We start from the raw sequence: 27,505 nt of genomic DNA, 5'->3' as shown, positions 1-27,505 counted from the left end.
TTACCTGAAAGCAGCCATGCATGCTTATGCAGCTCTACCTTCACCTATTCATGGATATTTTTATTCCCTAGTGTCATGTGGCTTTTTAAAAAAAAGATCACTGCTAAAGTATGTCTACTTGAGTAGAGTCCATATATCTAGGCGACATCTTTGAAACTGTTAGTAGTAACATAGCATGACTTTCTCAGACATGCTTAGTCGATGTCGGAGTAGTGGGAGCCTGCATAAACCAACCCTAGACAGAGCGGCACTTCATAGTAGGGACTACTTATTTACACATCCATTTGAGACTAATTGCCCCATGGCTTCAAACCATAGGGGAAAAAAGAAAAACAGAAAATCCACACAATATATGGAGAACTTGCCAAATGCACACAAAAACCAAATGGCGATAGGATTCCAACCCAGAAATGTGGAGCCATGAGACAGCAGCCCTATCTACCATGTATTTGTACCATCCATCTTGAGAAGCAGTTGTTTAGGTTGTTGACTTCAAGTGTTTTTTGTTCTTTACATAATGGAAGTAACACAGACGATACCCTTCCTATTCTCTTCTTAACTATAACAAAACTAAAAGTTTAAATCAAAGATATGTAGCTTGCTTTGACTTTTCCTTGAATGTGTGTTCCTGGTTTTGCCCTGCCACAGAGAGGTATCCCATCCAAGGTTGGATAATGTTTATGCTCAATGCTGCTGACTCCTTATGGAGTGTGTGTATTTAGAAAATTAATTATTTTGTTGATTTTTTTTTATCATAATTTAAATGTATTTCAGTCAGACATAAGGATGGTGTTATTCCACACAGCACTTTTTGTTACAAGACTTTTGTGTTTTTATTATTTAGACCAGCGTTACTTTGACCTTTTCCCAGCAGACTGTTACAGCTGCAATTTTATTGTATTTTTAGCAGAGACAGTCCTCTGAGTGAAATCTGAATGCATTCTTAGATTGACTTTTTTTTTCTCTCTCTGTCATTAGTTAGTCTGGATATTTAGAAACAACTTATACTACTTATACTAAGTTTTTGCCAACTTATATACTAATGTTTTTTTCTCCCAAACCTAAAGAAGTGCAATAAGACAAATCTCCATCAGCTCTGTTTGGGTGAGTGTGGATGTGTACCTTCATACCTTGTATCCACGGGTGTAGACAGGTGAATAATCGCACGGTGAGTCACAAAAGTGTTGGAGTGCCAATGGGGTTGTCCCTTTTAATTCTTAAAATAATTATAACTCAAAATTAGTGTTCAAGGGCACAAAGCAGCCTGCTTAACTTCCTAGATGTATTTGGCTCTTCAGAGGGGGTCGATCACGGGAAACTCAATCTTTTCACCAAATTTAGGTCCAAATGAGATGCTGACATGACAAGGTGTCAGACTTTTATAGCCCTACGGATGGAAGGGGAAGGATTATTTTCCCTTTAAGGTGTGTCTTCTTGTTGCTGCAGTGAAGAGACTATTAGTGACAGCGCCCCCTCTTGCCCTAATGGGGTATTGTGTACCTGTGATGAGCCAGGAGGGTGTTTCTCTGACAAGCATGTGCGACAGGGGATAGGGAGGTGAAATTACACATTTTTCCACAAGAGTTACTTCAATCTGTGCATTGATTGTTAACATTATGGTTTATTTTTGTGCATTTTATTATTAACATCATTTGTACCAACTATTAATTCAAATATTATTTTATATAGCACTATTACTAGCATATACCATGCACCATTAATAGCATTCACCATTACAATAAAGCAAGTAAAAGAAAATTAAATTCTGCAGTTTGTTTGTTCCATCTGTTTTTTTAGAAGTAAACATGTTTGCCAGGTGAATTGTTTTAAAATTCAAATTCAGTTTACTAAATGTCTCCGAAAAATAAAATGCACACTACAAAGTCATATGAAATCCTCCAAGAGAAGACAATACAAGGAGTTTTTTGATGCAACTTTAATTCACTTTTATAAGTTATGTGAAAAACTGAAATGATTAAAACAAAACTAATCATTTTCTCTATTACCCCTATTCCTTGCATTTGTATTTAGTTAATCCATTAATTACTTGCCTGTTCATCGCAGAAGCATGAGCACAGTTAGTGCCAGTCCATTGTAGGTCACAGCGACACACATACTCACACTCTTTTATGCCAGTTAAGCAGAATCACCTGCTAGCCTATCAGGCACATTTCTTGGTTTTACATGAAAAACCTACACAGACACAGATTTGTTCTTTGTATTTCAGTTTAGTTCCTTCCATTTTAGTTCTTTTGGATGAAGATGAAAAACACATTATCCAGAGAAAGTCAGCGTGGATATGTTTTCAACGTGCAGACTTAAGTAAGAGAGTAACTGAGCTGGCATTTGAAACCATAGTAATAATTTGTTATATTTATATAGCGCATTTCAAAGTACTCAAAGCTCTTTACACGGTCAGTGATGAGCCACTTCAACCTCCACTAATGCGCCAATACACTCACCAAACATTAGCTGTTAGGTGGTGAACGGATGAGAGATACTGTAGTTAGCCAATCAGAAACGGGGGAAGATTTAAGGGGTCAGAATGACCAGGGCATGGTGGGTATTTGAGCCAGAATACACCCTACTCTTTACAAAGGATGTCCAAGGATCTTTAATGACCACAGATAGTCAGGACCTCAGATTTCCAGCTCATCTGAAGGAGGTCTCCATTTTTATGGTACAGTGTCCCAGTCACTGCACTGGGGCATTGGGATCCACATTCAGACCACAGGGTAAGCGCCCCCTGCTGGCCTCACCAACACCTCTTCCAGCAGCAACCTAAACATTTTCTTGGTTGTTCTCCCATCCAAGTACTGGCTGAGCCTGAACATGCTTACTTCAGGTGGATGACTTGTTCTGAAGTGCATGTGGTGTGGCTACTGGCATGACTTTGACCATGACTTTGGAGCTGTGTGGCAGCCCTGCTATCCCCTGTGCCATCATGCTACATGTTGATATTTAGTATTCCGTTCCTTGGTAATATTAGCCTTAATGACTAATATAGATTTGTTTTAATATTGCTATTAATTGTGAAGAAGACTAACGGCTCAGTAATTGGCTATGCAATAAACAGTTTCTTTCCAGATATGGTTTCTGCCTTGGGTCTGATGTTCCCATCATATACCCTCTTTAGGACTAAGTTGGTTGATAAATTAAACAAATAGTTAACTGCTACTGTATTTTATTAAGTAGCATTCTTCTTGACTTTAGTGGGTAAACTAACATACTCAGATTCAGGATATTCTTAAGTGGTTCATAACTGGATAAGTACTGACATATTAAAATCTTAAAAGTTACAAGAACAAGTTTACTCTGGCAATTTGACTGCTTTTGTTGCTTTTGATTTTCATTTCTTTCCGATTGATAGCTTTCTCTCTCTCTCTTTCTGTCCTTTTTCAAGAACAGGGCCATTTCACCTCAAATGACTGACACCTTCATTTCACAGAGAAAAATGAAATTAGACTGTCCCAATTGCAATATAATACACTAAGAAAAATAGAAAAAAATATTAGCCAAGCCAGCATACCAAGTGTGTCGCATCTGACCCTTAGATATAAAGATATGATTAAAAAATTTTCAACTTCTCTTTTCCAATACAGCTAGCAGATTTAGGTCTGATTCGGTGAATCGACCTTTCTCACTCCTTTCGGCTTTCTCAGATTCTGTTAAATTACCTTTATTCCCCTGAAGTCTACCTGTTCAGTCAGAATTAATACAGAACAATGTGGCAAAATATTGTCTATTTGATGGAAGAATGAGGGAGTCTGGCATTCAATCTTAGAAGACAATGTCATAGAGAAGTCCTTGGAAGGCCATGTTGTAGCCTGGCCTTTATTTTCCTAAAACATTTATTGAAAGTGAACACAAGCCGTAATGTGGATATGCAAGTGGGCATCAAAGTCAGGGTCCATCAGCATATCAGAGCCTTATGTACTTTGACATGCTTTCTGTATTCCCAGAGAACAGTGTTCTCATCTTCACTGCAATTTGACATCCCTCATTTGATACAATGCAGTCAATGTTTATACCAAGTAAATAAGTCAAACAGAAGCTGAAGAATTCCTGCTATGTATTTACTGGGTGCCAACAGGTTGCAAGAAATGTAGGAATATTTTAACTGTCAGTCTCACATTATCACACAGAGGGCTTAAAGGGCATTGGAAAGCAAGATTTCCAGCAGACTATAGAAATCCAGAAGTTTGTAATTTGTTAATTTTGTTTAATTCACTTGCTGGCTTATAAATCGTATTTATAAAGTATTTAGCTAATATAGTTTTTCTTCCTGGCTGCTGATCAGTGACCTACCCCCTCTATTCTCATCTCAAGCTTTTATTACTTCATTCTTCTTGTCTGGCACTTCTTTTAAAGAGAATGCCAACTGAAACAATTAACAGACTGGTTAGGGAGATCCTGTGTTAAATGCATTGGCAGATTGTGCATCCTTATGTGTGACCACTCATGGTTTATGGTATGTTTACATGTAAGTCTTTGTAATATTCAAACAAAACTGACAGTGGCTGCCAGTTCATGTAAATCATTTTAGGCATGCAATATGACTGAGACAAGAAAATTACATAAAAATGTATTCACTGCATAGATGCACCCAAAGGACCCTTTTTTGCATAGATCAGATATGTATATCCCTAGATAGTCATCTGGTTGGTGTTAGGTCAGTCCATGACATTAAGCGTAGAGGATGAAGGTAAATGAGAGTGAAGACTTGCTGTCAGGAATGGAGAAAGGTCAGAGAGAAGGGAGGGGCAAGAAGGAGACACTTGCTTCGATAATGGGAACAATGAGAAAGGTAGGCATCTTGTAGGCAGGGTGAGAACCTGCTAAATCAGCCGGAGTACATTTTGCCTTTCTATTCATTTCATTTTTTCTGTTTTGTCTCAGAGTTAATTTTTTCCTATAGTATGGAGTCCAACAAAATTACTTTATCTTCATCATTTTCATCACTCTTTGGTATTTTATTTTGATTTAAAGTAATCCGTTGTTGTAATACAGATGTGCTTCAAAATTTACATTAATGTAGTTGTAGAAGAACATATTATACTGTACTAGCTTAGCAAAATGGACAGAATTGTACAATGGCAAGTCCATTTGTTTCTAACATGTTGTGCATTTTGGACCCTCTGTTCACAGGATATGCTAGTCCTTATACCCCTCTTTCTTTGTAATTTTGTTACTGTTGTTCATTATAGCACTCTTGTAGATACCAGACAGACATTACTCCCTGGCGGACACAAAAACATTTTGTCATCTTATATATATAATGTACAATCTGGCATACTTTATTTCACTTGCAAAAACTTTTATCCCACCAAAGACATATTTTATACAGCCTCAGCACAGGTGTCAAGATAGTCTTTGGTCATTTTGTCAAAAGTTGGCAGCAACTGTGAACAGATGGGATGAATACTTTTAGATGTAGGGAAGAATATTGTTGGTACTGTCTACCGTAAACAGCTAAATGTTATTGCAGTATTTTAGCAGTAAAAGAAGGTGCAACAAAGGATGAAGTGTACTTACATTAGTATAAAGGCATTTAATATACTGATAAGGAAATGGAAAATACACTAAATTAGGTATATCTGTGAGACACAAAACAATTTAAGGATTCTGCAAAGATTTATAAGGATAAATAGGACCAGACAATAAAGAAACTAGTGATTATATAGTATATATAAAGTGATTTTGCAGAGGTCATTAAAAAGTGAATAAACTCCTAAAAACTTTTAGCAAGCTAGTTTACATGGTATGATACTTTTATGTTGAAAAAAAATTATTCAGACTCTAGTAATTTCAAGTTAACTAGAAGAACCTGAAAAACAGGGATTTACAGAAGCAAAGTTGAGAAATTCATCTGTCCAGTACAACAGTGTTAACAGGGAGTCAACATTTTTTAGTAATATGCTGAAATTTTGTGAGGAATCACCTTCTGTCAGGAGACTGCACTGTGTTATTTTACTTGTGTTTCATAAACTATTTATAATGTATGGTATACAATAGTATTGGAAAAGTCAGAAGAAAGGCTTATAGATCAATTGTAGGACTCTACCCGCATTAGGTGCACTATACGGGAAGATAACAAATGGAGGTTAAAGGATTTATCTCACAGTTGCTTTAAAAAATGATCTTTGACAGGGACACATTAGCTGGTTAAGAATGCATCTCACAAAATATTACTTTACACTCAGTAATACTTGCTGAATGTGAAACACATTGTACAGATGAGAACTACAACTTGGGGATCTTCAAATATCAACTAGATGTGTTAAGTCTGCTTTCAATCAAACAATCTTTATTTACATTTTATAGTCTGCATCCTCTCGATCCATTCCCCTGATTTCCTACAACAGACAGAGACGTATGTATCACTTTTTGGTTTTAAGTAGAGTGTTGAAATTGTAAATTGTGATCTTGAAAATTTTGTTAATAAGTTTAGTCAGGTGAACTGTTTTCTAATATAAATGTTAGGTTCTTGTCAGGCAGTTGCATTAGAATATGGTTATTGTCAAAAAAAGTAAATAAGCCTTGAGTCTGCTATTGTCAAAGCCTTTTAGCTACAGTATTATAAATGTGATTAAGTATTACATAAGACACATATGTTGAGTTCTCTTTTTTTAAACGAATTGTGAAAAGTCAAACTTCTTCACACAAAGAAATTTTAAGAGTTTCTTTCTATGACCAGCAATTTAATGTCTTTTTCGAAGCTGGAAGCATATATACTTTAGGTATTATGTGTTTTCGAAAATTGCTCACTGCCTGGTGCAGAAGGTTGGATGTATTTTGAAAAAAAAAAAAAAACTAAAACATGTTTAATCTGAACAATGTTTAACTAGCTTAAAAAAAAAAGAAAGAAAAAAGAAAAAAGCACAATTTTCTGAGTATTTTTTGCAAAGCTATGACTTGGACATGTATAAATTTGTTGTTTGGTTTGTTTTATAACATAACTTTTAAAAACTAGTTGAAAATGCAGTCTTCTAATTCTTAATTAATATAGGAATAATTTGTTGGCTAAAATAAAATAAAATGAGTGGATGAAAAGTTTGACCTCTGAAATGTTTTAGGCAGTATTTTATAAAATTCTAAAACTACAAAAACTCATGTGGTAATTGTATAGCTAAGGCTTTAAGTATTAACATTTAACCTTTGACCTTACAGATTTTAACCAATGAAATGTCTCTTTAAACTTTAAAGGAAACAATGATAATGAACGCCTGGTGATTGCTAGACAGCGAATCCCATATCGACTTGGTCGAGTAGTTGATGAATGGCTACTCGACAAAGGTAAAAACATTGATTAAAACTTCAAATAAAAATAATTTGAACATAACCAAGTAGTACTTTGTAACACAAATAAACATAAAATATAAATCTCCAGTAAAACTAAATAAAACAAACTATTTAAAAGAGTAAAACTGTAGCTTGTAATATTTGCACACCTTGCATAATAATGTATTTACCCATTAAGAAGTTTCAGCTGTTTAATAATATATTCTGATAACCTAAGGTTAAAGGGACTGTAAATATAAACTTCTAACTCAATCTTCTGAAGTAATATTAGTCTCTGTTAACAAAAAATGATAAATTATTTATAGAGATTTTTTGCTGTAAATATCTAAATTATTAACTAAAACGGTCCAATTAGAAATGTTTATAGTCTGGTTCATGACAAACCGCACTGTTTAAAACTTAGAGGTAACTTAAATAGAGTACAATACTAATTGGCATCAGACATGGAGTCCCTTTAACAAACACTGTAAACACTATGAGGGATTTAAGCAATGACAACTTTAAAACAAAATTAAATCACTTTAATATTGGTGCATGCTTTTTTGTTGTGCTAAAAATGCTTTTATAAATAGAAAGCTTTTCATAGTGAAATTTCTATATTTATAGAAAGGTTTGCTTTTTCTGTTTATTTTCAAATGCAAATGTTAACATGCCCAGTCATTGTTATGTGTCTCATTTTTGAAGCCACCTTCACATCTGATGCATACTCTATTTTGATATATTTCTATGTATGTATGTGAATATATTTACATACATACATTTATTTTAAAAATAAAATGAAACTTGCTGAAAGGCAATCATATCTAGTCAACTTTGTATATCTTATTCTGCACTTCTTAGTTTGGCTGTTTGCACATGTCTGTTGCAGCAAAAAAAAAAGAAGCAACTTCATGTGCTGCAGATTTTATTTAGGAATTTCATTGTTCATGCAGTCTGATCACTTTTAATTAGTTACTTAATTTAAGCTTTTTATATTCTGTCTTCTTCCCTAGAGAGACAATCAGTCATTATCCAACCCACTATATCCTAACTGCAGGGTCACAGGGGTCTGCTGGAGCCAATCCCAGCCAACACAGGGCACACACACACACACCAAGCACACACTTGGGACAATTTAGAATCGCCAATGCACGTAACCTGCATGTCTTTGGACTGTGGGAGGAAACCGGAGCACCCAGAGGAAGCCCACGCAGACACAGGGAAAACATACAAACTCCACGCAGGGAAGACCTGGAAAGCGAACCCAGGTCCCCTTACTGCGAAGCAGCAGCACTACCACTGCGCCACCATGCCCCCAATTTGTAAATATTTTCATATTAAATCTACAACACAATGTTGAAAATCTTTGGCCTAATTATGAACATTTTATTTTAAACAGAAATTTGTGATATGGTTCAGTATGTACACATGTAGACATACTGGCCAGACAGATATTTGCTTCTTGGTTTGTGAAGCAAGAAGGCAGTACTTGGTCTATGTGATGTCCTCGCATGCAAAAAGCTCAAAGAGGAAAATGAGACATATTTGTATTAACCAATGTTAAAAATAGGCCTAAAGAGTCAAGTTTATCAACTTAGAATTTTATGTAATGCTTTGTTAACTATTACATTTCTGTGTGACACCTAATAATAATGTAAATGTTCAAACTTAAGAAACTATTACATAAAATGAGAGCCATGAGTTTCCTGTTTCAGAGTAGTTATACAAGTAGTGCATTGCCATTGGTACACTGTACTCATATAGGTTTTTATAAAATAGTTTTGCTTTCATTTGTGGAACTACATTTTTTTTATGTTTTCAACCCATATTTTAGTACGGTTAAGGAAACAATTTTTTAAATGTGTTTGATTGTCCTTTTAGCAAAAAAACCCCAAAAAACTAACATTTACATTGAATTTGAATGTCATAGGCATTCCATCATAAAGCAATAAATTATTTGCTTAGTTGTTCGTAGGCAATTTATTGCTTTCATTTGCCACCTCATAAATTTTTTGTCACGTGATGCAATTATTATTCATCATTGTTCCCAGCAGTACAATGTCCACAGTCAACATTTTTGTATGTATGTAACATTGTTTTCACAGGACGACAACTTACTATCTTCAATAGCCAAACAAGTATAAAAATTGGAGGCAAGGACAGGGGCCGACCATTCCAGGGCCAGCTTTCTGGTCTTTACTACAATGGCTTGAAAGTTCTGACCATGGCAGTTGAAAATGACCCCAACATCAGGATTGAAGGCAGTGTGAAGCTGGTCGGGGAGACGCCATCATCAATGACAACAGAGTCTGCGGTGGCTGCAAATCACTCAGAGACCTCCACATCCATAATGGAAATTACAACCACTACAGCTTCTAGCAGGAGAGGGAAACCACCAACAAAAGAAACCCAGGTTTGAAACTTGTTTTCACCTTTTTTTATTTTTGGATAGCATGATATGTAAAGATTTGCTGTTGTGTCAGAAAGTACAGCACTCGTTTTCTTTCATTTATTTTCCACAAGATTTTCTTAGATATTTGATGTTTAAGATCATGGGAATGCTACTTTTATATTATTATCATTCATAACTCTTATATGCCTGCAAAAGGTTGTTTTTCAATAATTTCAAACAAAATTTTTTCATAAATGTTTAGCTCAGAAGCAGACCTCTGAGACCTAGATTTGAATGTAAAAAACATTTTTATAACGTAAGTGCATTATCTTAAATAGTTGCCAAGATATGAAGTTTCTCACTCTGCTTAGTTTACTTGGTTTTCCGTGTCATAGATGTGAAGCACTTAAGAAAGTAGGTCACAAAATCAGTCAAAATGAGTTAACTAAGTGCATGTGATAGTGAAAGGAAAGGAAGGGACTTGGAGAAAAGACCTTTGGATGCTGGTGGATTTGCATTTGTTTTTTTTCCAGTGTTACCATAGATCAAAATGCTTTCTTCAAGAAAAAGAGGATGGGGAATATCTGAAGCAGCAATGCAGCACAGAAAAAAAAACGAAATAGGATTGTTTAATAGACATGAATAATGTAATGAAATAAGCAGCTTAGTTGTTTTGATGTTTGAAGAAAACAAAAATGTATTAGAAGTTTCACTCAAAGAAGTGCAAAATCAAGCTCACTCTCAGAATGGGCAGTTTCTGCAAAGGTGTTTTCCAGTGTATTTTTATATAATTTTTATTTATGCCCATGTAATGTAGTGTTGGTTATTTGCCGTGTGATTGAAGACATTAAAACTAAGCTTCTGTATGTATGAACTCTAAAGCTGTGTAAAGTAGGTTTACAGAATGGATGAATGTTTTCCATTGCTAATCACTTCATTTATATTTTTCCTATTGTGCATTGCTTTAAGTGTAAACAGTATCCCTATATTCCCAGCACACGATTTATTGGCAGATAGAACACATTCTTTCTTTCTTCCTCTTCTTCTTTGCCCACTATGTGCTTGGTCAACCTTCTCCAAACAGCTCCATCTTGCACCTCCCCACCAGTCAAGCTCTCTTCCTTCAGATCGTCTTTAATTTTATCCATCCACCTCCACTTTGGCCTCCCCCTCTTTCTCTTCCCATCACTCTTTTGTCCTCATATTCATTATCTCTCTTCACCACATGTCCATACCACTTCAACCTCCTTTCCAGTACATTCTTAAGATCTCTCTCCCCCTTTTCTTGTACCGCTGATTGTCACATTTCTTATTCTGTCATTTATGTATCTCCAGACATCCATCTCAACATTTTCATTACTGGCACATCTAACATCTTCTTCTGTGTTCTCTTTACTGCCCATGTCTCTGCTCCATACGTCATTTCTAGTTTTACCACTGTCTTAAAAACCTTACTTTTAACCTTTGCTTTAATTCTTTGATCATAACAATACTCCTGATACATTCCTGCAGTTGTTCCAACCACATATGAGCAGATAGAACATGTTACCATACTGAAATATCTTTGTTTTTTTGCAATATACCACTTCTGAGAGTTCTGAATGTTGATTATCTAAAGATTAGGCCCATTGGGTCAAAGGTGGGTAGGATATGAATTGACTTTTAAACTTTGCCTTTGTGAAACAGTGATGTCATTACAATGTGTGTACAGTAACAATGAAAAACAAGGTAAAACTTCATAAAATGACCTCACAAACACCTCGATACGACTTCAGTCATTTTTATAAGGAGGAAAACTTTCATGGGTTTTGTGTAAATGTTCAAATCGCTGTGTGCACAGATGGTCAAAGTCTTGAAACTTGTAAGAAAATCTAACTTCATCTAAATTTCAGTTATAATAACAACTGAAGATGTGCACATTTTATTTACACGCCATTTAGAATTAGTCCAGGGACCACTATTAGCCAATATGCTGCGTGTAGATGAAACAGAGTGTTGTGGTCATGAAAAGAAAACTGGATAGAAAAAATACCTAGCTACGTTATATAAAATAAAGGTTAGCACAAATAATATATCTGATTTTTATAACACAGATTGTTTTACAAAATGAATAAATAAACGGCTTTGATTTTGTCCACAAAAAAGCATGGCAAAGTTTCAAAAACCACTTAAGGGCTGTTGTTGTTAAGTTTCATTGTTTCAATAATGAAGTGTCTATGGAAGTCTGCATGTTCCTCCCGTTCATTTTCTCTGAGTTTACTGTTATATGCAAAGAGATCCATGACAGGTCAGTTGGTGACTTAAAACTGAATCAGTACAAGTAAGAACAGTGTGCAACTGTAATGACCCCAAGAGCCTCTTCTGGGTTTGGTTGTTACCTTGTATCTGATGCTCTCGTGAAAGAGCCTGACATTTTTGTGATAATCTTTTAGCTCCTCACAACTCAGTAGACTGAAAAACCGTGAACAAAGAGATCATACTGATTACTTTTTGATAACCAAGTTCATTCACTTTAAGTTTTGTATGACATCCCCTTTATAAGGGGGGAACAACAAGGTCACCCAATAGGCTCCTGTATTGCATGAACTAAGAAGTTAAGAGTTTTAGACACAGGAGTGAGTTATTCATTAAATTAAAATGGATCATTTTTATAATATCTACTGTAATAAAACTGTCAGCATCATGTAATAAATTGCTGATGTGATATTCGTTTTATTGTGAATAAATTATCTTTTTAATTAAGCCAGTGCAGCAGTCTACTGACTGTCTTAGTGTTAGTTATTTAGTGGGTCCTGTGTGGAGCATAAAATTAATGTGTATGAAAGTGTGGATATGTTTTAATTGTTTTGCCATTTCTTTTTTGTATATGAATGAATCTAAAATTGGAAGGTCTAGTCAAAATTTACTACCAAGCCCATTACTACCAACCTTCTGTATTGCCGGAGGTGATCCAAAATATTTATAACCTTCACTACAATTCCTAGTACAAATTCATAAAAGAAATGCAGTAAAAAAAATACATCATATTAACACTGCACATCCATCTCCTTGTCTGTCCCTTATGTTTTGTAATTCTTGTAAAATGTTGGTTGTAATATGAATCATTTTTAGAGTTACTAATATGAATAAAGACACACTTAACATTTCTGAAGAATATCACACACTTATCTACTACAGATTAATGGTATTTAAAAAAAAAAAAACAGTGCTATTCTATCTATTGTAACCATGCTTCAGTATTTTCTGGTGATAAAAAAATGTTTGTTAAGTGGAGCAAACATACTATAATTATAAAGGGGAAATCACACAAATTTGTGGGAATCCAGCAAATGCAATGCATAGTTGCTTTATCATTGGCTTTATCATTTACGATTGCAGTGCACAGACATATAAATATAAGACGTTTGTTGAGTTGTTGACTTACTCATCAGACAAATATTTTTAAAGAACTGAAGTAGATTTTCAAATTGAGTACAGATAGAAAAATTTGTAAATCAAGTTTACGAGCACAGATAAAAAAAAAAAAAAAAATTAGGGCGATTTCTACTTACAGATATTTACAAAGAGATATATTCCAGCAAATCAATTAACTTTGGTGTCATCCAAGGATAAAGTGGGTACTTGCTAAGTATTATTCTTGAAAATATGATGACAAGAATGCCATTTCACTCCATTGAGTCAAAAGGTGCTCTTGATAATACAACTAAGGCTCTTGCATTGTAGTTGATGTACGCCTGGGGTGATTGCATGTTTTGGAACAAAAGAAACTGATTTTGGTCAAGCAGAATTGAATTGCTTTCATTTAAACTGATGGGCTGGGGCATGGTCAGCATTTATTCAGGGCGATCAGTGGGGTGAAGGATGTGTTTCTGTTTATGCTGGTGAACTCAATTGATGGGAAATTAGTCAAAAGGTGGTCACGACAGGCTCCCTACTAGCCTGACCTGATGAAAGACAGGCAAGTGCATTACCATAGAAATGGTTTTGTGAATGCCCAACTCTCTGTAAAACATTTTAGATTGTGAAATATGCTTGTGTTTGTCTGCATGGTCACATTTAGGATTCTTTTTCTTCAGATACTGTATTTTTTTTTGTATTGTTCAGTGTGCTTCACAATTATTTGGGTCATTTTTGCTTTTAATAGAATGAGAATTATTTACACATACAATTGCTAGTTTTCTTTTAATCACACCTAACACAACTTCATTCAGCAGGTTAACAGAAAGTGGACTGATAGGTAAATTAAAAAAAATTTTTGTACGATAGTACAGTATAAAATACAGTATAGTTCCCCCAGGTTTGCTGTGTCCAGTGCCAGCTTATCTTAACTTTGTGTAAATAACATCTCATAACATTCTCACACCTGCATAATTGAATTTGGGGTTGTGGGGAATTTAGGTTTATGTGGAGCCTATACCCAATGTGCAAAACACAACACAGAATGCAAATCATCACATCGCCCATTCCTACACACACCCACACACAGAGTCAATTTAAATTCAGCAGTTAACATAACCAGCAAGTCTTTGGGCAGGTAGGAGAGAAATCCCACACAGACACAAGAAGAATTTAGAAGTGCCACATGGATAAAAACCAAGCACAAAATTCATATACAGGATACTAAATCCATGAAGCAGCAGTTCTAATCACTGTGCTCCTGTGCTACTCTCTGCACATGTGCATTTTTTCATAATATTGTGGGGTTAATGGGATTTTTATAGTATAGGTTTAAGAAGAAGGATATGTCACATTTAGTTAAGTATCCAAAAATCCTGTTTGCATTTCCTGCAAGTCCATTGCTGTTGCTGTTACCTCCTGAGCAGTTCACTGGCCCCCATTTCACATAGGATTTCACCTGAGACCAAGGTAGGACTGCACCCAAGCATGTTTGCATAAAGAGATAGACAGATATAACATTATTTGTAAGAAAGGAACCATCTCTCACTGGTTTCACTCACACATACAGTAACTACACTCATTCAACTGAGACCAACCTAGAGACAGCAACTCAACATTTTTGCTAATTTTATAGAAGCTATAGTACCTAAAGGAATCCACCACAGACTTAGGACATTGTCGAGATTCAACACAGACATATATCTAGGTAGTCAAGAACTGCTAAGTCATTTATATTATCTATTATAATTTTCTGAAATGCAATTAAACTAATTTAAAATCTCAGGACTTTCGGCACCACTGGATGCAAAGCTAACACCGATATTCGACTACCAGACCACTCCAGGGCTCACACATACATACATCTCCTACTCGGGCCACTTTAGAATCATTCAATGTGAATGTCTTTTGGGGATATAGAAAGAAAACCAGAGTGCCTGGAGGAAAACTCTACACAAACATCAGCAGAACATGGCAGTGCTAACTACTACACAACCGTGCTAGCCTTATACAGTATATGTGTGTATGCGTGCGTGTGTGTGTGTGTATATATATATATATATATATATATATATATATATATATATATATAAAGTAAAATATGACATAAACAGAAATAAAGAGCTGTGGCACCACCTTGGTGACCTCATATAACTGAGTCTTAAATCAAAAGACAAACATGCAAGAATTGCGGAAATGTTTTCACAGACTCGAGTTCATAACAGAATTGACTCAAAATGACCAGTTTCTGGAATACTAGTTCACAAGGCAGGAACTGGGGAGTCCAGGTGGATGGACACAGATGTGACGTTAGAAATGGAGTGGCTGTCAATCTTCCATTCAGCAGTGAAAGGAGAAAAGAAGACATTAGTATGCAGCACCAACCCCTGGTCCAGTGGATAATTACCATCAACAAAGCCCCTAAGCTGACTCCCATGCAAACGCACATATGTACTGTATATATATTGTGGAGACTGGCCCAGACACAGACAGGCGGACACATTCATCTCACCCACAATCACGTTTATTTACAAATATAAGTTCACAAGTGCACCACAAAACCCCCAAAGGTTCCCAAAGTCCTGGCCACACAATGCCTTCTTCAGACCGCCTCCTTCTCTCTTCTCTAGCTCAGTCCACTCCACTCCCGACTCTCGCACTGAATGAAGGGAGGCGGCCCCTTTTATTATTACCCGGATGTGCTCCAGGTGGGTTCCGGCAATCACCCCCTGTGTGGCGGAAGTGCCGGCTGCATCCCCAGAAGCACTCTGGGTGTCCCTGCTCTTCTCCCCCCCCCAGCACTTCCTGGTGTGGCGGAAGTGCGGAGGTCCAGGGCTCCCAAGGCACGGGAACGCCCCCTGGCGGCAACCACGGGCCCCTACAGGGTGGAGCTTCAAAGCTCTGTGCCCGTGGCCCCCAAAGCAACCAGGATGGCGGCCCCCACATGATCCAGGGTGCGCGTAGACCCTCCTCCGGTCCCTCAAGGCATCCCGGCCGAGTTGTTGCCCCTTGCATTCCTGACAATATATATACTGTATATATATATGCCATTTGATGTACAGTACATATGCATCTGAAGTTTAAGAAACTGCAGATCAACAGAGATTGCTAGAATTGGTAAACCTTAAAAATGTGGGTGGTTCCCTGGAAATATATATTCCACTAGACTGAAAGAGGGGTCTTGGGTAATGGGAAAAAACAGCTAGACTTCTCCAGGCTGACAGCTGGTAGCAGAGGGTTTCATTATGGGACATATGGAAGCCTTCTACCAAATAGGAATTGTATACATTTTAAGACATTGATTATAACTTCCATTTAAGCTATGACAAAACTAAAAGATTAATGTATTATCACATTAAATCAATCTGTACCGCTGTGCTGCTTGCTAAAATGAAATGATTGATGAAAATTATAAAATGTTTTCTCATGTAAAAGTAATGCACTAAATGTAGATTTCGCTTGGCAATGTAATAAAAATGATCTTGAATGAAAATTCCTTCTGAATATTAAATGACATTAAATGATACCCTTCAATGAAAAACCCCTTCCTTTTCAGTGTCTTAAACTAATTTTACAGTGTATTCATAGCATTGCACAGTTAGAATACCTTTTCATGTGAACACCAAAGAGGCTCTAAATAAGAAGAAAAAAAAAACACTCAGCAAGTGTGTTTAAATATGAAAGATTTGTTCAGTATCACGCTCACAATATTCTCTGCCATGTGCTAACCAAATTGGCCTGCTTCTTTTCAAACCAAAACAAAGCTGCAGAATGAATCCATTCTTGGAATGATCCAAGGTGTGCAGATGCCAGCTGTTCACTCTCCAGCAGTCTGTCCTTATCTAGGCTGACAGCTGAGCCTATGCAACATAAGGCAGCGAAAAGCTATAGCAGACATTGGCCCTTCAGAGACTCTCGGACTAAGACATGTGTGTCTCTTCCACTTTTCTTATATTGATTAGGAAGGAGAAACCCATTCTGTTTAACAAAACTCTCTAGCCAGATACTGACTGAACCTTTTTAGGCCCAGTGAATAATGTTCTACATATGGTACAGCTATTAATTATGATATGAAGCATAATGTAAATACAAGTGGTACCAATTATTTTATGAAATGTAGACAGGACATAGCAGGCCATGCTCAGATTTTTAAAAGTTTCCAATTGTGAAATTATTCTTCCATGAGACTGCACACAGTTTACATTTTTTGCATATTGCATTCCATTACAATTGAAATCAGCCTGGGATTCCTTTAGTTTGTGGCAGTCCTTTGTTTTTGTTTTTCTGTAAAAAGGTTTTATTATACTATTAACAATGGTTCCTGTCAAAGACAGGTAGTAGAAAAACTAAAATATATTTCCTATCTCTTGGCTTACTTGTACCCTCAGTTCCTTTCTTCTGTCTTTGCACGTGTCTGAACCTCTCTTAACTGGCATTTCTTCTTGCGGGCATGTTCCTATAAAGCCTGCTTCTCAGACTCTGACAATATTTTCGAGGCATGTTTCTCACCTCCTGAACGGATTTATACTTGCCGTCTTTGAAAGCAAATCTGTCAGCATGCGTCATATGTCTTTACTCTTTCTTGTGTGTTTCACATTCTCTGTTTGTCTTTCTTTGCATCACCAAGGCCAAACTGGCCACTCACACCAAAGGCAAATTGACCAATCAGATTGCTCAGAGGAACTGAACACCCAGACCTTGGTGTTTTATTATACAGTAGGTTACATAGCAAAAAGACATTTAGTAGATTACATACAGTAGCAAAAATACATTATAAGCTAATTGTGTATCTGTGGTAGTGTGTCTGCAGGGTTGTCCTTTAATAAACTGGCATCTTCAGTAAGGGAAGCAGCGTATATTTGTAACATATTACAACATTTAAAGATACATAATATTCTAAATCCATAACTAAATGTAAAACATAACATAATATTGTCATCCATCCATCCATCCATTTCCTAACCCGCTGAATCCGAACACAGGGTCACGGGGGTCTGCCGGAGCCAATCCCAGCCAACACAGGGCAAAAGGCAGGAAACAGTCCCGGGCAGGATACCAGCCCACCGCAGATAACATTGTCACTATCTTTGAATTCTGTTCATAATCACAGAGGGGGACAAAGTCTTATCAATGCAACGTTGAGCACCAGGCAGCCAACAGCTCCATTACAGAGCCAATTCACACACACACAGGGCTAACCTGGAGTCACCAGTCAACCTAACCTTCACATCTTTGGGATGTGGAGAGAAAACCCATGTAGACTTGGGTAGAACATACAGACTCCACACAGAGAATAAGTGGTGTAGGAGTCGAACACAGGAGCAGAGTTAGCTGTGTTTTTGCACATTTTTTTTTGTTTTAAAATTAGTTATATAAAGAAATAATCTTTTTGATCAATAGAAAAAAAACAGAATGTGGTGTTATAAAACAAAATTAGCTGAATATGTGCAGAGCTGACATTGAAAGGTTTTAAATTCAGATTTCCATTTCAGAGCATTTGGCGTGATATAAATTAGACAAAAAAATGTAAATTAGACAACAAAAGTAAAGCTTTTTGCTCTCCTGAGTGAAATGATTAAATGATCTTGCTAGACCTTAACTGTTTTGCTTTTTTAATTTAATTCCTTTTAATAAAATGCCTAAGTACAGTGTTTCATATTTGATGAAAATTGATTTCACCTGTTAAAAGGATGTCCTTCAAAACATTTCTCTTCCAAACTCCTGAATATGTTTCCCACAGAGGTTTAAAAAACTGACTGAGCTTGAATATAAAATCTATTGCAATGGGCCTTCACAAACTGTGCTGTATCATCTTTAATAGAGCAGTTTGTGAAAAATATGGGGTTTTACGCAACTAAATAAGCTATGAGTGCAGCAAGGCAACTGCAGCATTTCCTTTCTAACTGGTGCTTGTCCTGCTGTACACGCTTGCTGCAGAGCAGTTGGAGTAGAGAGGGGATGAGAATCCACATTTTACAGGAACGTGATTACGAAGTTAAAATCTACAAATAACTGAAGAGTTGCTTGCAAAAGACTGCGATTTCAATGATGAATTTGGCCGTTTGACTGAGTTTCCTAATGTGTGTCTTGATCAAATGCAGGTTGGATTTATGAAAAGATTTTTTTTTTTGCTGGTTTGAAATATTTTACTGTATCGATATTTTAAGCCAAAAGCAAGACAAGCCAAGTTTTAGTTGGTTTAGTTATCACATAATAGAGTATACCTAGCAAATATATAATTCTTATAAAAGCAGCTGTGCAAAATGTGTAACACAATACAAAAGGTTAAATATATGTTTAAATTACTGTAATAGTCATGCAGCCACTATAATGAATCTGTTCTTCTATTATTTTACTGTACATGTTTGTTCTGTATAGAGCCTATACATAAGTGGCCTACAGAAAATAATGAATTAATTCATTAATACTCAGGTTCATGAGATTGTAAAGTATAGAATACTTTTATAGGCATTATAATTCATTCTAATGACTTGCTATTCTCCAATTCTGGCTTTCTTCCCATATCACCAAATACAAGTATGTTAAGTTAATTGGCAATTCCCAATTGGCCCATTGTGATTGTGCTTTTGTGACTGTGTAAGGTGGCACTACAGTTGACCAGTGCCTCGTCCAGAGCGGGTTCCTGCCTTGCACCCGACACTGTGAGGATAAGCCCCTGTCCTCTTTGACCATGAACTGGATTTAGTGGATTTGTGAGTGTTATGTTATCTACATAGAATTAGTGCCAATAAATTCTGAATTTAATTAGTTTTAAGATTTGAGCATGTGATATACCATTTAAATTTATTTGGCTATAATACTGTTTGAGTAAAAATGCTTTATAGATAATTTTAAGGCGTTCAAATAACAATGTACATCTTTCAGAGATTAATCTTGAAATATATACTAGTGTAATGCAAATATTAGGGGAAAAACTGGCACCAGTTTTCACATATTTTGGCATTACAGAGAAGTAGTTAAAAATGATGATGCACTACCACCTTCAAATTCCAGATTTAATATATAATAATACCAATAAGTATTTATTCATCCCTGATAGAGGATCACAGGAATCATGGGAAAAAGGGGTCCTTTCATCGGATTGGCTGGCCGAGCAACGTTTCAGTCGTGGAATGGCCAAATGGGGAGGCAGCTTGATGGATGAGGTCTCCAGGACTCTGAGGTCTCCAGGACTCTGCTCCGTGCTTCTAAAATTTTTATTATTATGCTGTCTTAAGGAATTGTTCTGTTCTGTATATTGTATTGACCCCCTACTTCTGACACCCACTGCACGCCCAACCTACCTGGAAAGGGGTCTCTCATTGCGGCACTTCCTGTGTGATTTTGGGCTATACAAAAATAAAATGTATTGTATAAACATAAATTCAATTAATATTTTAACTATCCCACGAGATATATTAGGTTTGCCTGCTGTACTTTTACAGAGAGACCAAAACATCACATTACAACATGGCAAACAAGAACTCAAGCATTAAACTTAGTTTTGTACAAATTAATAAAATAAAGTAATGAACATGCAGTAATTTCACATGATATAATATCAAATCATACTTAGTGCATATAAAATTAAACCAACATTAAGACTTAGCTGGTGATTGAATGAAAATGATTATGCCCATAACTTACATCTGTGGATGTTTATTAAAATAAAATGTAGAAGCGAGATAATGCTGTATTTCAACTGGCTGCTTTTTCTCCTCGTTATCTTGAACCTCTGATCTGATGACAGCACCAGGGATTGTGAGAGTTGTGTGTGAGTTTTGTCTGAGAGGAAGCACTCTGCTTTCTGCAATACTCGCTCGTTTAACAGGTCTGTTTGACCTGACTATTGGGGCCTTGTTACTTCATTTATTTATTTCACATTTTCAATAATCCCAGCTTTGTTGTTAACTTAAATATTACCAGACCAGTTCAACAGAATACAAGTGAAAAAACGGACATAATTCTGGATTCAAATTACAGAAACAAAAGAGGTAATATTGTCCCTTTCTGTAGACTGGTTGTGCGTTTTGATTAAAAGTCAGATTTGAATCTAGGATTATCTGAAGCTATTTATAGTGCCTGGTCTTTAATGATTGTTTCCTGTTTTTTCAATAATCAATAATGGTTCCTTTGGTCTTTTAACATAAATTTGTAGGAAAAACTTACCACACCACTTAAGAAAATCATCTGCCACTGGACTGTGACCCATTACAGAAATAGTTAAAATCACAACATAAAGGAGGTCAAGGAAATGGTGGCATGTATAGTTTTTATATTTCAGTAGGGGTGGTATAAATGCAACTTTCGCTTCACAGGTTCAGGTATCTTATATTTGGCACTGTGAGAACGGGGCTGCATGAGTTTCACCAGGATACCCCAGTTTCTTAAGACACCCTGAAAACTGGTATTTCAAGTCAATTGACAACACTACTTTGGTCCAGTATGAGATGACGCAAGTGTGTGTGTGAATATGACCTGCCACGGACTGACTGTAACTCCTGATGACAGTGTAATGGAAATGTTCAGAAAATGGATCAATGCATAAATAGTTCAAACAACTAAGGATGGAAAGATTGCACTATTTTTATTCTGGCATTTTACAGTACTGCAGATTTTGGACAGGACACTATAATTTATTCCAGGGTATTTGTGTCAGTGCTCTAAATTAGAGATGAACCATAGTGGAGTTGGGGAGGAAAGTCAATACTTTGCACAGCAAACAGAACTGGTTAGAAGAATCTAACTTATAATTTAAATTTCCATGACCTGATCTGTTAGCTTTTGTGACTCCGAAGGTCCATTTGCCTGTTAAATATTCGTTGTTGGTCTACTGAAAAAGCTGACAAAAGCATCTAAGTCTCCATGGCATTAACTGCCATTAAATAGGCCAAGCTCTGTACCTGCTGTGCTTGAAAGTGCTATGAGGTTTTAGAGCAAGGAAACGCAGGTGAGAGCCCAGGAAAGCAAGAGATGCTGATGTTGTAATATGAGGGAAGATGGAATTTGCTCACAGTCGTGAAAATTATTCCTTAAAAGCCACCTGCCATTCCTCCCCAATATAATACATTTGTGCATTTCTGTACCTGATTTTTTTAGTTAGAAAATAAAAAGCTGTATCATTTCCTATCAAATGAATTGACTTATTTGATTGAAGTGTTGACTTTTCTTGATTTTCCTAATTGATTTCTGGTGGCCTTTCCTTTTCTGAAAGTGTAAATACTGTACTGTATGTGAAGAGTAAAGGAAAATGAACGAAATTCATCAGGGGCATTCTGAAAGTTGGCTTTTGGACACTGGAACTATCTTGACAAATTAAAATTTCAGATGAGGCACGATGATCACAAAGAAAACATCTTACCTTTATTTGTACTGAATTTACTCACTTTATATGTTTACCCTAATAACTGCTGGATAAATCTCAGCATTCTTAGGTATTACAGTTCAAGTACTCCAGTCATGCTTTTAATTTTGTTTAAAACTAAAATTGCAATTCAGGCATGTCTAGTATATTTAAGCACATCACACTTTCTAAAAATACAGCATGCAAAAGAAAATGCTGATGAAAGTTCAACACCTATGCCCTTTGCTTAATCAGCACATTAAGTTCTTCTAATAAAAATCTCCCAGTCCATCCTAAATTTGAACTTCTTTTTCTCATTACTGAGTTGAATTGAGCTGGTGCCTATAGTATGCTAATAGCATAGAGTGCAACGCAGGAGCCAACTGTGAATGGGATGCCACTCCCTCACAGTGAACACTGCTCATTTACTGGAAAATGTTACAATGACCATAACTACTTCTTCTTTCAGCTGCTCCCATTAGGGGTAGCCACACCAGATCATCTTTTTCCATATCTTTCTCTCCTCTGCATCTTGTTCTGTTACACCCATCACCTGCATGTCCTCTCTCACCACATCCATAACCTTCTCTTAGACCTTCCTCTTTTCCTCTTCCCTGGCAGCTCTATCCTTAACATAATTTTCCCAATATACCCAGCATCTCTGCTCTGCACATGTCCAAACCAATCTAATCCCGCCTCTCTGACTTTGTCTCCCAACCTTCCAACCTGAGCTGACCCTCTAATGTCCTCATTTCTAATCCTGTCCATCCTTGTCACACCCAATGCAAATCTTAACATGTTTAATTCTGCCACTTCCATCTCTGTATCCTGCTTTCTGGTCAGTGCCACCGTCTCCAATTTATATAACATAGCTGGTCTCACTACCATCCTGTAGACCTTCCCTTTCACTCTTGCTGATACCCGTCTGTCAAAAATCACTCCTGACACTCTTCTCCACCCATTCAACCCTGCCTGCACTCCCTTTTTCACTTCTCTTTCACAATCCCCATTACTCTGTGCTGTTGATCCCAAGTATTTAAACTCCTCCACCTTCGCCCAACTCTACTCCCTGCATCCTCATCATTCCACAGACGTCCCTGTCATTCACACATTCTGTCTTGGTCCTACAATTTAATAAAAAAACACCTTTGAATTTGTAAGGAAATTGGAGTACCCCGAGGAAACCCATGAAGAGATAGGAAGAACATACAAACAGACAATAATCAGACTAGACATGTAACCTAGGAGTCTTCTGCTGAGAGATTTTAGGATTCAAGAATTGATTTTGTGTTCAATTTCTATCTGTGACACTGCAATTGCCACCATTTTGTAGCTAGTTACTGTGACGCTGCATGTGTTACATGTAATGTCACAGCCGCCCACTATTTAAGAAGGAGTCACATATTAATAAAGTATCTATCTATCTATCTATCTATCTATCTATCTATCTATCTATCTATCTATCTATCTATCTATCTGTCTAGGTATATTAAAGGGTTTTCAAAGTTTTGTTTATAAGCAGGGAAAAGACTTTGCTTGAAAAATTCAAAAACCCTTAGGGAATTATTTCAGAATTTAACTTATCGTTTGCAACTTCTGTTTCACCCTTAGAGCACGTTTTCTGATTTCACATCTTTTGTGTTTTAACCAATGCTTCAGTCTGACTTCTCTTCTCAGTTTGTTCCATAAATCTCTGCTGCTCAGATCTCACGTCTCTCTTGATCATTCATCTCAAAATTGAACAAATACAACAAGAGCATTAACCACAATGCATCTTTTCTGGCCTACTAGTAAATATCCAAAACTAATTGCAATTTAATTTAAAAAATAGACTGATAATTAACAAATACTTGATTTTAATATGCAAACATGCATTTAACTTAACTAGAAAATATTGATTAAGAAATCCTCTGCAAAGACTACTGTCCCCTGACTTAGAAGGACTGCTTTAGATCACCTGTCCCAATCCTTTCTCCCCATGCCAGTTATGACATCAACATCTATAACAAAGAGAGCTTTTATTTGTAAGGGTAAAATATAGGAGAAGCATAATAATATGCAGTATATATTCAGGCTAGTAGTATAAAAGCCAAAGGTGCATGTGTCAACTGATGAAAATAATAAATACTGTTTGCTCAAAAAACTTGGCCACATATGACAATTATTTGGCTAGACTGGGCCTCTACATTTGCTGTCCTTCTGTTGTTGCTCTGCAATGACATCTCATGACAATCTTCTGCATCACTTTAATAGGCCTGCATCACCGATGCCACATTTCTCTGATCTATAAACTCTAGGGGAACAACAGAAAAAAGAAAGAAGAAAACAAGAGTTGTACCTTTGCAAGGTAACCCTATGACCAATCCTTATTTACACTTTCAAGCTCATACTCAAAAAACTATTTAAGGATCATCCCATTAGGTGGTGCAGGACCTAACACTTCCTAATATAAGGAGATGAAAGTGACAAGCATTGTTGTTTGACCATTTATTCAAGTGGGCCAGACATACAGCTGAAAGCCACAGAGACATTGCCAGGTAAGTCAAGGCAGTTTCACAGATCTTTCAAAAACATTGTTTTAATGACAGTGTGAAGATAAAAAACACCAAAGCATCACTAGAATTAAAACAGTTTAATTACAACTGAGTGATAAGTGAGACAGTAGTATAATACAGTATACAGCAGCAATGACTAAAATGGCCAACAGCTATTGAGTAGTAATTACCGTTGCTCAGCAACAGCAGATATTTTTGGAGTGGCCAAACTGCAGAGGTAGAAAACACACTCTCCTCCCATAGTCCACCATCTGAGTAATCTATTAATGATAATCAGATTTTCTCTGCTCTTGTTCCGCAGTAGAAATGGCAGCCACCTCCACAGCAGACCTGACATTCTCAGCTCCCACATCTTCCCACACACTGCAGCACAATAAATCTCCAAGCTACAAAGTCCTCCCAATGAACAATTTGAAGGAGCCAATTGCATTGTATATGATCCTCTAAATAAACTTTTTAGATGCCTATACTTATATTAGACCTCCTAGAAACGGGTTCAAGCGTTAGCAGTTGGCTGTGCATACATCTAAACAAATGTAAAATATATATATATATATATAACTGGAGCAAAAAATGATGCTTTAGTGGTGTTGTGGACCTTGCATTGACTCTCCATATTTGCATTTGCTAGGCTGTCACATTTTAAATACTGTATATGCCCCTAAATGGCTTCATGTAAGTGTTTGAATGACAGAGATGGAATCCTATAGAGGAAGATTCCTGAATTTAGTATGGACTCTGCCTCCTCTGGAATTCCAAGTATATTACTAAAGATCCTAAGAATAAAGAATGTGTATGATGTTCAGCAGATGAAAGATAATGTTACAAATATTCAAATTCATCTACATTCTGCACAGTAAGAGAACACCATATATGGAATAAAATGTAACATGAAATTAAATAAAATGATTGAAAAACAAATAATGCCTAAAAACTGCTTTAGTATTAGGCTTCAATGCACTATGTAACTACTATACATATCCTTCTATGCAGCTTTATTAAGTGTGTCCTGCATTGTTATAAACATTGACACAGACTACACTCAGCCATAATCAGAAAATAATCAATTATACTTCAATTTTAAGAAGTAGCTGTAAATCTCTTCAAGCTGCTTTGTAGACTGGCTTGGAGCCTATACTCCCGTGTAGTGAATAGATGCACAGGGATGCACTTTCTATTAAAAAAAAAAACTGAAAGAAATCGATGTAAACTGCATATTGTCTAATTTTAGAAACAGTGAGGTCTTACAGTTCTTGATTTAAAATGCTCACTTTTGTAAAGATCAGTCTTATTCATTTATCAGACTTAAAATTATGACTTCACATCATGAGATAAAACAATGTGTGAGATGCATGCTACCAAACAATTTACTTATTTTGAAACATCAAATGTTGGAGAGTATCAGCAATAAACATCCAGTAGTAAATTTTTGCCAGTCATCAATATCTGACATTTGCTACACTTATTAACAAAGCAATATTATTGTGCACCCCTAGCTCAACATTGAAGCACAATACCGATGGCTTTAATTCGATAGATGCAGCAACCTGTAACAACAGAACACTTTAGGGAGTGCTGAACTCGTGTGGAATTATTTATTTGAAAATATCTATAGTATATTATCATTAGTTGTCATCACAGTTAGAACTAATCCCCAGGTTTCTGAAATAAGGACCTGGGAAACCCCTTCACGTTTCACCTTCTGTGAGCCTAATCATGCAAACACTTGATTGAAATGTCTGGCAGTTATTGCAGCACAGCGATTTATGGAATGAGGAGGCAAAGTCTAAAATATAGATAAGTCATTTCATTATATTGAGGCTGTCCTTGCATTGACAGATTATTAAAATTAATACCCAATCATTTTCAGGCCTTTCCTTTAATATTATTTTTGATGAAAAAGATATCTATCTATTTTACCTAACACTTTTGCGGAAATAGTAAGCCAAACAAAAGTGTAACTTTTGTCCCTTAATCAGAAACACAGTGCAGATTTTGTAAGTGATATCATACTAATTACTTTTCTAATTAAGCATTCGTTTTCTCTATTTTATTTTGTGATTTAGGACTGTGGTGGGTCAGAGTAATTAAAAAAAAAATTATATTGTTATCCTAGTCACTGTAAATGGTTAACAATATATTCTGTTACTGTATGTAACTTTGCTATAAAAAATCATGGTGAGTGAAGGCATTTAAAAATGAAAACAGTGGTATTTTTTAAAAATATTTACTAAATAATTCCGTGGTATGGTTTCACCAAAAATAAGTCAAACATTTAAATAATCAATATTTTTAACACTGACTCATATTCCAGAAAATGTGAAGCTGTGAAATTAAAATCATTTTCAATGTAATCCATATGTTTGTATGTACTAGGTGCAAAGTCATTCTTGCATTAACATTTGTCATTTTGTCAGTTTGTGCTGAACATTCGTTCCATACAAGATTATACAAGATTATACAAGATTAAAATGTGTTGCACAATACCAGCCACCAGATGTATAAGGAAATGAATTAGTTTTATGAACGAACTAGCAA

The 27,505-nt window shown here is 36.1% G+C and overlaps 1 protein-coding gene across 27 annotated transcripts in view; it reads left to right on the top strand.

Moving 5' to 3' along the window:
• nrxn1a (neurexin 1a) overlaps nucleotides 1-27,505 on the top strand; it is a 1,096,290-nt gene that overhangs the window by 995,478 nt on the left and 73,307 nt on the right. For 18 of the 27 annotated variants that reach the window (XM_039738485.1, XM_039738484.1, XM_039738483.1 and 15 more), the window contains 2 exons: nucleotides 7,207-7,296; nucleotides 9,387-9,694. In XM_039738485.1, the coding sequence (XP_039594419.1) occupies nucleotides 7,207-7,296; nucleotides 9,387-9,694 (398 nt within the window). The remainder of the gene's footprint in view (nucleotides 1-7,206; nucleotides 7,297-9,386; nucleotides 9,695-27,505) is intronic. The other 9 variants (XM_039738493.1, XM_039738492.1, XM_039738491.1 and 6 more) reach the window with 1 other exon arrangement.

Source organism: Polypterus senegalus, chromosome 16, assembly GCF_016835505.1.
Source record: "Polypterus senegalus isolate Bchr_013 chromosome 16, ASM1683550v1, whole genome shotgun sequence".
Lineage (NCBI taxonomy): Eukaryota > Metazoa > Chordata > Cladistia > Polypteriformes > Polypteridae > Polypterus > Polypterus senegalus.
This window is presented reverse-complemented; position numbering and strand designations above follow the sequence as displayed.